Genomic DNA, 10418 nt, shown 5'->3' on the forward strand with positions numbered 1-10418 from the left:
CCGACCACGCCCCCTTAGACGCCAGCTCCCTCACGACTCTCGCGGGGCGAGGGTCGTCCTCCCCACCCCGCAACGAAGTGGGGCATCGTGATGTGGGGGTGCGATACAGCGGGGCCCTGGGTCTCCTCACACCTTGTCCAGATACACTTCCGGGTCGAAGTGCGCTCCGTTCAGGTCGGTCGGGTCCAGGGGGTCCGGCCCTGCGGGTCGCCCCGCCGCCTCCCCCTCCGAGAGGCCGTAGTACAGCTTCAGCATCCCGTGCGCTTTCCGCCGCCTCTCGGACGCCTCGGGCTCGGGGCTTTCCGGGGAGTCCCCCGGCCCCGGCCCGGCCGCCACCGCCGCCATCGCGTCAGCCGCAGCCCCCGGGCGGGAAGTGGGGGAAGGGAGTGGGAGGAGACACTTCCGGGAGCCCTGCAGCCGGCGTGGAGACGTCGTCGTCCTGCGCCGGAAACGCTCCCAGCAGCCCTGCGCACGCAGACTTCCGTCCCCGGCGCCCGCCTCCCCGAGCGACCCGGTTCCGGGAGCTCCGTGCCCGGCCGGGCTTCCCGCGGAGAGGAGCACGTGCAGCGGCCGCCGCCCCGCGTGTCTCCCCGAGGACGACGGCGCGTCGTGGCGCCCCGGCCCGGCAGTCGCCGGCAGCAGCCCCCCGCGCGGCCGGAGAGAGTGGGGTTCTGCCCCTGCCTCCGCTTCCCGCGTCTCTGAAAGGGGACTGCACACTGAGAAGGCCGACTCAGCAAATCCAAGTGACTGAAGGCGTGTGCCGCGAGTGGGGGGAAACTGGAGACTAATTCGTAGGTTTCTGACTTTAGGTGAACTTGCGCATGGGCAAGATGGCTTGGAGTTTAGATTCAGACACGCTGCGCTTGAACGAATGGAAAGGAGAAAAACACTGTTCATCTAAGCGTATTTGAAGAATTAATTATGATATGCTGGAGGAAGGGAGGCTAAACTGGGGGGAGACACAAAAATAGATAGGGAATTCCTATGTGCCCTAAGTTTTATTGGAACACGGACGTATCATCCATTTGTGAAGAAACAGGTGACTATTTGGGGGTGACTGCTTTTGAAGCATTGCGCAGTGGCAGCAGAGACACGTGGCCCACAAAGCCAAAGCCATTTACGATCTTTGCCCATTGAATGGGCAAAGTCTGGCAATCCCAGAACCTGTTGTCATCGACTCCACTGCGTGGTGTTCGTTCCTGTGGAGAAGGGACACAGCGACAGAAGGAAACACCGCCCAGTCCTGCGCCAGCCTCACAATCGCTCTAATGTTTGAGCCCATTGCTGCAGGCAGTGGGTCAGTCCGTCTCGTCCAGGTCTTCCTCTTTTTCGTGGCCCCTCCGCATCACTAAGCAGGATGTCCTTTTCCAGGGACGACCCTTCTGATAGCACGTCCGAAGTACGAGACCACGTCTCACCATCCTGATTTCTAAGGAGCCTTCTGGCTGCCCTCCTTCCAAGACTGGCTTGTTCTTTTGGCAGTTCAGGGAACTCTCGATATTCTTCGCCGGACCACCATCCACCTGCATCGAGTCTTCACTGTGTGAGAGATGCCTCCCTTTGTGTGAGAGTGGACCTGTGCTGCGTAGCATTTTTTTAAAATTATTTATTTGTTTTTAAAACATTTTATTAGGGGCTCATACAACTGTTATCGCAATCCATACACACATCAATTGTGTAAAGCGCATTTGTACATCATTCTCAAAACATTTTCTGTCCACTTAAACCCCTGGCATTAGGTCCTCATTTTTCCCCTGCTGTATAGCATTTTTAAGAGTAGATCTCCCCGGATGCTCCTGGGTAGAGTCCAGCGGCTAGCTTTTCGGTTAGCAGACTAGAGCTTTCATCATTGGCACCACCCAGGGATAACCATCCCTGAATCCATGGAATGTTAAGAGGCCGTTTAAAAATACAAATTTCTGGGGTCTTAAAGGCTTGAAGACAAACAAGCGGCCACCTAGCTGAGAAGCAACAAAGCCCATATGGAAGGAGCACACCAGCCTGTGTGATCATGAGGTGTAGATGGGATCAGGGATCAGGCATCAAAGACATAGAAAAAATCCTATCGATGTGAATGAGGGGGAGTGCGGCATAGGGAGACCCAAAGCCCATCTATAGACAATTGGACATCCCCTTATGGAAGGGTCACAAAGAAGAGATGAGCCAGTCAGGGTGCAGTATAGCACTGATGAAACATACAACTTTCCTCTGGTTCTTTAATGCTTCCTTTCCCCCACCCCCACCGCCCCATTATCATGACCTCAATTCTACTTTACAAATCCGGCTAGACCAGATCATGCACACCGGTACAGGTACAGATAAGAGCTCGCAACACAGGGAATCCAGGACGGATAAACCCCTCAGGTCCAATAATGAGAGTAGCAGTACCAGGAGAGGAAGGGGAAGGTGGGGGGAAGAACAGGGGAACCAATCACCATGATCTACATATAACCCACTCCCAGGGGGTGGACAAGAGAAAAGTGGGTGAAGGGAGGCATCAGTCAGTGTAAGACATGGAAAAATAACAATTTATAAATTATCAAGGGTTCATGAGGGAGGGAGGGGACGAGGGGGAAAAATGAGCTGATACCAAGGGCTCAAGTAGAAAGAAAACGTTCTGAAAATTATGACGGCAACATATGTACAAATGTGTCAATGGATGGATTGTGATAAGAGCTGTACGAGTCCCTTATAAAATGAATTTTTAAAACTACAAAGATTTTGGCTTATGGAGACAGACAAGCAAGGTCGAGGTTGGAGGGAGGATGGGTAAGTTTTCTCAACAATATCCGTGTAGAACAGCTCTTGGCACCCTCAGAGGAGGAGCAAATGAATTGTCCTGATAACTCTGGGGCAGATTTCCTGGCCTGCAGTTTTCATTTTCTTTCTAATTAGTATCATTGTTATTATTTTCTTTCTAATAAATCCCTGTGATCACCCCATCCTTCAAGAAAATCCATCAAGATTATTCCTTTAAAATTACAACAAAAAGTTACCATAACTTTCTGAGCTGACCTCTTTACACTGTGACGATACTTTATTAAGAGCAAAGATGTTCCATTCATTTACAAATGATTACTAGTCAAATAGGAAATAACAAGTCAGCTATCTTCCACGGACTTTTAACCACGATATTGTAAATCTGAGACGTGTAGCCGGTTGTCATTTAGTGATTTTTTTAACAATTTCGATACAACCAGTCACGAAATAGCAAAATATCAGGACCCTTCGTGTTAGTAAGGAAAACGATCTTTCACTCTCTCCCTGCCGTCCAGTCGATGTCAGTGCACAGGGACTCCGTAGGACAGGGTAGAACTGCCCCTGTGAGTTTCCCAGACGGTTTATGGGAGTAGAAAGTACGGTCTTTAGAAAGAGGCCTGGCTTTCTCCGAGCTGCTGATGGTTTCAGACGGCAGACCTTGTGGCTTGCAGCCCAAATCCTAAGCTCTGTGCCATGAGCACTCAGTAAAATCAATGTTAAATAAATAAATGGGTAAGAAATTTATACGATTTCATCTTTTATTTTTAACCAACTATAATTTTATCAGTTATGAGAGTATGGAATTTAGTGGTCTTAAGTTGTTAAAAATATGGGCTTAAATAATCCTCTTCTATACCGGCTAACATTTTGGAGAGCAAGCTACTAAAAGAATTGCTTAATGATTGAACTATGGAATGGCATGATGTCTGGTTTAGCTCCAAATACAAACGGTTTGGGGAAGAAAAAAGAGGAATTCCTTGGTGAGCCATGTTATGCTACTCCCGTGTTTACAGCGGGCTGAGTGAGGTGAGGGAAGTACAGAAATACAGGCTTCTTGCTCCAGGTATTAACACGTCCTTGGAGCTGGCCCAGCCTGACTAAAACTTAACCAACCCTGTTACACATCAAGACGGTCAGACACACATCATTTGCAAGGCTGGGCCTACCCCGAGTGAGAGATTTCTCAAATTGCCCATGCTCCCTATTGTTTTAAACATTGGGTAGCTCCCGTCTAATAGAGAGGTCTGCAAAATTGCATTTTTGTAACGCCCCTGCCACCGCTAGCCACCCCATCTCCACCACCTTCAGTGTGTCTGCCTCCACAGTGAGGAACTGAGGCCATCTGTCTCCTGCCCCATCACTTTCCGGGAAAGCACCCTCGTGAGACTCAGACCAGTCTGTCATTCAGAGAGGTGTTTGCGGCCTTCACTGACTGGTGTGTAAACATGCTGTTTGCATAAGGTGACCAGATTTAAAGCGGGACACCATTGGCCTGGGTGGGGGGGGGTGTTGCTTGATTAAAAATTTGGTCTATATGGACCAAATAGACCGTTCCCTAGCTTGTCGTGCATTCTTTTCAAAAATCGGGACTTTTTAAAAACGCCAAAAAGCAGGGCTGTCCCACCAAAAGCAGGACGTCTGGTCACCTTATAATTTGCACCAACTGTATGCCACTCGCACCGGGAACCTTTGTTTGTTTTTTGTTTTCCTTACTGCAGGGTCTCTAACTCCCACCAAACGACCTTTGCCTGCATGGGTCTAGGACAGTGGTTCTCCACCTTCCTCATGTCGCGGCCCTTTAACATAGTTCCTCATGTTGTGGTGACACCCCCCCCCCCAACCATAAAATTATCTTCATTGCTACTTCAAAACTGTAATTTTGCTACTGTTATGAATCTGGCGACCCCTGTGAAAGGGTTGTTCAACCCCCAAAGGGGTCAAGACCCACAGGTTGAGAACCGCTGGTCTAGGCAGAAAGTGGAGAAATATACTGATGGGATTCACCTGTGATTGCGAACAGGCTTCCCAGGAGTGTTGTCTGCTGTGTATAAAGTGAGGCTTCTGAGAAGCAGGAGGGATCTCGTTACCAGCAAAGGCCAGGAGTGGAGCTCCCTGTGCAGTGAACCTCCTGGATCCGGATGACAGCTAGACCCTCAGAGGAGCTGCAGGAGAACCAGAGCCAAAGCTTGGAACAGTGGGACTTCCCAACCCACAGAGCAAGTTAAGTGCTTTGGTGCAAGAGGCTGGCTTGCAGAGTAGGCTGCCTCTGGGCACTTAATTGGGGAAGATGGCCTTGCTGACCCACAGAAGTGGAGGTATCTTTGGGCTGAGGTTTGCTGGAGTGGGATGCCTCTGGGAACTTTTTAATTCAGGGAGCTGGGTTTTCTGACCCTCGGAACTTGAACTAAATGCTTTCAGGTTGAGGCCTCCAGCAGTGGTGTGCCTCTTTGGGCACATATTAGCAGACCTGAAACTTTAACATGTTCTGGTAAACTACTCTGAGGCTTCCTCACTGCCGTTACAACTTGTTAAGCTCCTTAATAAGCCCTTTAATCATGAATTCTGAGTTTCTGTGTAGCCATTGCCATTGAAAGCAGAAACTAGAGAGATGTTTGGGGGGAACTTGCGGCTTGGTGGAGGTCCAATGGAAAGGGGCCCAGAGTCACCACATATTTAGTACCTTGGTGCTCACCTCACAGTGACAAGTTCGATCTGCTAGGTAGGGATCTGCACTTGGAAGAACTGATCGAGGAAGATCCCCTCCCTGCCCGGCACCAATCCCGACTTGAGTAAACAGAGCACAATCAAATGGAAGACTGACTGTGTAGAAACAACTCGTGGGTGTGGCTCGAGGTGGAGATGTGCTCACATAGACTCCCTCATACCAAGTTTTCAGAGGGCTGTGGCATGGTGACACTGGTGTTCTCAGCGCAGTCGCCTTATATCCTGGGGGATGAGCTTGTTCTGGGTGCAAATATTTCTTGTGCATTCCATGACAAACGTCCTTCCCTGGCTTTCTAAAGATCGAGGGTGGTCTTTTCTTTTTTACTCATTATTTATATTTTTATCTTTATATCTGTATCATTTGATCCTTATCACTTTGTTTTTATTGGGTCTCCCCACAGGAGTAGATGCATAAAGATAATAACTGACGCAATGGCTTATAGGGGATATAGTGGTGGGGGTGAGATTCCGGGAGTAAACAATGAAGGTGGGAGGGGGGGGGAGCACGAGAAGTGATTCTGATTACACAACTCATGTGAAAGGCAATTTAGCCACGGGGAGAAATGTTCTAAAATTGATTGTGACGATTATTATACAATTCTTCTTGATATGCCTGAATGATTGACTATTGAATTGTATGCTATATGGATTAGGTGCCAATAAAAATGTGGAAAAAAAACAAACTAGAAAGGTGAAATAGTGCCATTATTATTTTTTTTTCTTTTTGTGAGTGAATGAATGAGAGTGAGTGAGAGAGTGAGTAAGTGAGTGAATGAGTCAGTCGAAATAGTGTCCATTAATCAAGACAATACACTTACCTTTGTATCATCTCAAGAAAATGAAGACTTTAAGGCTTGGGGCTACTCAAAGAATTCTATCAACTTGATGCCATTAAGGAAAATTATCCAAAATTTAGTGTGCGTAGTACACCCTTTCAATGCCATTAAATAAGGTACTGTTTTCACACGCTCATTCAGGGGTTATGTAACTATCGTGTTATTACTAAAGGACTATGGAACATGTTAACTTCCAGATACTGTTCATGAGATGAAAAAAAATTACACCCAGTAGAGAGAAACCTCAACGGGTATCATTTTACTGGGGGCACAAACCAATTTTCGAGCTCCCCTTGCTACCTTATCCTGACTTCCATTAAACCGCCTATCCCCCTGTGCCCTGCACGGGAGTCCCCTCCCTGGTCTACTCCGAGCCCCTACATGTGTGTTGTCTTCAGAAGTCCTGGTTTACGTTTTTGAAGATTACACTTAACCAAGTGGAGTGGTTTTAAAAAAGTGTTCTTAGAATGGTGCACCTGTGGTTGTGGGTGGGGCCCCGCAGCCTGGATTCCTGCCACTGTCAGGAGATGCAGCCTATTGTGTGCTGTCTCCTGGAGGATGGTCCTCCCTTTCACCGTCCCTGTTAACAAGCACGATGCCCTGGGGCTGGTTCCCTCCTACTGCCGTGCCCACAGCACAGGAAGCAGTCTCCTCAAACCCCCCCCCACCCCCAACTTGTTCATCTGGCAGCCTGGGGCACATCCAGACATCAACGCTTCTCTGCTCCACCTCACTCTCTGTTCTGTTCTTCCCTACAGGAGGCAACCAAAAATACCACCGGTCCCGAAACACTGGAGTCGTCAAAGTGACATCTTTGCTCTTGAACGCTTTCCAGAGGTTCTGGGTTTTGCAGATTTGCCCAGTGCAATCCGTTGTGGAGCCAGGGATAGCGCCATCTTGGACCACGCCGCTCTTTCTGCGCGGTCAGTGTTGCTTAGCCGGCTGCGGTAAATATTTTCAGGAAGCTGTGGGGTTGGATCCTGGTCCATCCCCACGTGCCGTCAAGCCCTCCAGCAAGGGCGTCCTCTGCATCTCATCAACCTGACTCCGTGCTTCCTGGGTTTTTGGGTAACTCTGTCTTACATGGTCACTCACAAGTTTTACCTTTTTGTCTTCGAACGTGTGTACATTATTAGCCTTTTATTTTACTTTTCTTATAAATCCTTTAATTGGGAGCTCTTACAATAAGCCACACACCCGTGTGCCCGGCACATTTGTACACGCATGGCCATCATGCTTCCTCCATTCTGGACTCTCTGCAAACCCCAGTTTCTCGGGTCATTGGCTCAGCATACGGATTAAATAAGTATGGTACAAAGGCACCTATCTGATGCTCAGTTTTCCTGATATTAATGCATCTCCTTATTCTGTCCAAAGATTGCCTCTTGGTCTATGCACAGGCTCTTCGCAAGCACAGGCAAGTCTTCTAGAACACCGTTCCTTGTGAAGACCCACACAGCCGCTAGCCTTTTCAGAGTCAATCAAACCCAAGTGAGTAGCTTTCTGATAGTCGCAGCTCTGGGCCGAGTCAGTCTGCCATCCTCAGAGGTACCTCTCCTTCCCGGCCCCTTCTCAATCTGACAGCTAGCTCCCTGTCGGCGCCTCATTTTTTCAGATCACCATCTGCCAAGTCTTATTAGGTGTGATAAAAAGACGGCTCGCTCATTTCTGCATTTCACTGGGTCACCTTGCTCTGAAATGGGCACAAACACAGATCTTTCCAGTCGGTTGACCGGTAGCTGGCTTCCAATTGGCTTGGTGTCGATGAGGGACCTCAGTTTCAACAACAAGAGTGTGGGTGTCCGATGAGGGCATCACTTGATGTAGTGAAGGGGGTCCTGAGGGACTGCTGTGACATCAGCAAGCACAGATGGTGGACACAAGACCAGTCACCGGCTTCTGGGATTGGCCTGACCTCGGAAGCAGTCGGCAGGCCAGGTAACCAGGCGATTAAGGAAGCTGAGTTTAGTGCCAAGCCCTTTTCTCCTTACTTTCGCTACTTCCATTCCTGGAAACCTGTCCTTCCTATTATGTGCCGCCACACCGCCGCCGGCTGTAATTTGGGGCTTACTGGGTTGATGGTCTGGAATGTTCGCCTCTCCACCTGGGCAGGAAACGTTGTCCCCCTGCCTGTGCACCAGTCTCGGCTGGACTCCGATCTCTCTTGGGGCAGACTCTCCCCACACACTGGATGCGGAAGGACAAGCAAAAGAATCCCTTTCTGTGGCCCCACTGCGGTGCAAAACGGCGTTGATGCCACCAGCCCCAGCTGCTGGGTTGGAGGCGACAGGTGTGAAAATGCTTTGAGCACCTGAGGGTGGCCAAGAGAACAGGGCCAGCATGGGGTCTTCAAGAACTATCTGGGATGATCAAAGAGCCAGGTGTTCCTTGGCGATGGCCTGGGGAAGCTACTGGGACTAACTGCCAAGGGACAGACACTATGGTCTCTTCCCTGGGTCCTCCTCCCCAGGAACTGGAGCAAACACTAAGAACCTGGGGCTCTGCTGCACACCTGGAGCGCCACCTGCTGTACACCTGGTTCCCAGTGATCCCCTTAGATTTGCTGCGGGCCTGCGAGCCAGCCCTCGGCTCTTCAGAGACCATCGTCGCTGGCACAAGGTGCCCACTACTCTTCCGTGACCAGGCCCAGGAGGGATGCTGGACAAGTGCGAGGTGGGATGATGGGCCAAGAGTGCTGTCCCTTCACCACGGGACAGGTCCCCACTGGCGGAGTTACCTTTCATGGCATCCTGGTTCCCTGTATGAGCAGGCACTCAGCCCGTGTTCTGGAATCTCACCTCCTGACATCCTCCTGGTTCTAGAACGCAGCAGTTCTCCCAACTAGTCGGCTCGGGAAAACGTGGGCTCTGCTCCGGAGGTGGGCGGAGGGAGAGGGGGGGCAATCTTTGCCAGGGAGCCAAGCCCACACAGCCTCTAGTGCCCGGCTCTCGCCTCTGCACATGCCAGGATGCAGTGGCGGGAACGCCTGGCCATCCTCTTCTTCCCACAAGGCCTGATACCCACCTTGGCGGCCATGTTGCTCTTCCTCATCCACCTTGGGATCTTTGCCAATGACTTGCACAACTTCTACGTCTCCTACCGCTATGACCTCATGAGCTTCAAATACACGACCTTCCTCGTAGTAGGTCTGAGGGCCAGGGCTGGTTGGCAATGGAAGGAGGGGGGAGGCAGGAGAGGCTGGAAGAGCCCTACTGTTGGTGGGAGGGCTCCCCTGGCCTCCCAAACACCCCCACCCCCTGGGTGGGCCTGCAGTTTTCCCAGGTCATCGGCATCTCCTGGGCTGCTGTGGGGACACTCCAAGCCGAGATGGCAGATGACAAGGGTCTTCGCATCTTTGGCCTCACGATCCTGGGTGAGCCAAGGCTAGGCCTGGGCCTCGGATGGATGGGAGGCAGGGCGGGGCGGGGCAGGGACAGGGCACTAGGCACCAGCCTGAAGGAGCTCTCGCCCACACTCAGGGCTCAATGGACTCCTGTTCTTCAGCCGCCTGGCCCTGGACTTCCTGGCCCTCAAGTACCGAAGGGAGTACCACTGAGGCCTGGAGGCCCGGGCCGGCAGGGAAGGAAGAGGCAGCTCGGGTGTCGTAATAAAGTCTGTCATTTATTTCCACCTGTCAGCTCCTTCACAGGCGGGACGGGAGGCTGGAGGGGCCAGGGGAAGCGGGTCATGACAAGGCCTTGAGCTGCGAGGACCCCAGGTGCCGCTTGCAGCCCCTCTGGGGCTGTGGACTCGGCTTGGGGCCTGGGTTCCTAGTGTCTTGGGCTGTGGGAGGGTGGGGTGGGCCTCAGGCCTCCCCGTCTTTGGCCCCCAGGTCCCAGGCTGCCGCTGCGAGCTCAGGAGGGCCCCACCCGGATGTGGGGGTTCATGAGCGGGTCCAGGTTGGGGTCGCTATCAGCTGCGGCCCGGCCCAGGCGTGACAGGAGGGCCAGGAGGGCCAGGAAGCCCAGCAGCCCCAACAGGAGCAGCAGCCCGGCCCGCTGCAGTAAGGTCAGCGGCCGCTTGCGAGGCCCGGCCCGGCTCCTGGTGGGTGGGAAGAGTCCCGTCAGGCCCTGCCTCTCCTCGAGGGGAGCCCCAACA

At 51.7% G+C, this 10418-nt stretch overlaps 3 protein-coding genes across 4 annotated transcripts in view; 1 reads left to right on the forward strand and 2 right to left on the reverse strand.

The window, feature by feature from the left end:
• The window catches only part of VPS51 (VPS51 subunit of GARP complex), a 17450-nt gene extending 17105 nt beyond the window's left edge, over nucleotides 1–345 (reverse strand). Inside the window, exon 1 of the mRNA XM_030887572.2 lies at nucleotides 133–345. Coding sequence (XP_030743432.2) covers nucleotides 133–345 — 213 coding nt within the window. The remainder of the gene's footprint in view (nucleotides 1–132) is intronic.
• Nucleotides 346–9278: 8933 nt separating this feature from the next.
• On the forward strand, nucleotides 9279–9927 carry TMEM262 (transmembrane protein 262). The gene is made up of 3 exons (XM_013007498.2): nucleotides 9279–9462; nucleotides 9594–9693; nucleotides 9800–9927. The coding sequence occupies exons 1-3, from the start codon at nucleotides 9289–9291 to the stop codon at nucleotides 9874–9876; spliced, it is 351 nt and encodes a 116-aa protein (XP_012862952.1). The 5' UTR covers nucleotides 9279–9288; the 3' UTR covers nucleotides 9877–9927.
• ZFPL1 (zinc finger protein like 1) overlaps nucleotides 9923–10418 on the reverse strand; it is a 4252-nt gene continuing 3756 nt past the window's right edge. For both annotated transcript variants that reach the window (XM_045297352.1, XM_004713520.2), the window contains exon 8: nucleotides 9923–10361. In XM_045297352.1, the coding sequence (XP_045153287.1) occupies nucleotides 10175–10361 (187 nt within the window). In that variant the 3' untranslated portion in view covers nucleotides 9923–10174. The remainder of the gene's footprint in view (nucleotides 10362–10418) is intronic.

This window comes from Echinops telfairi, unplaced genomic scaffold (genome assembly GCF_000313985.2).
Source record: "Echinops telfairi isolate 266 unplaced genomic scaffold, ASM31398v2 ScPeMD7_7417;HRSCAF=8455, whole genome shotgun sequence".
NCBI lineage: Eukaryota > Metazoa > Chordata > Mammalia > Afrosoricida > Tenrecidae > Echinops > Echinops telfairi.

Excerpts from the sequence above, each read along its gene's own strand:
- TMEM262 (XM_013007498.2), top strand. The coding sequence starts at position 9,289 with ATGCAGTGGCGGGAACGCCTGGCCATCCTCTTCTTCCCACAAGGCCTG. Across the intron at positions 9,463-9,593 it reads AATACACGACCTTCCTCGTA|TTTTCCCAGGTCATCGGCAT; the intron begins GTAGGTCTGAGG and ends GTGGGCCTGCAG. Across the intron at positions 9,694-9,799 it reads CTTTGGCCTCACGATCCTGG|GGCTCAATGGACTCCTGTTC; the intron begins GTGAGCCAAGGC and ends GCCCACACTCAG.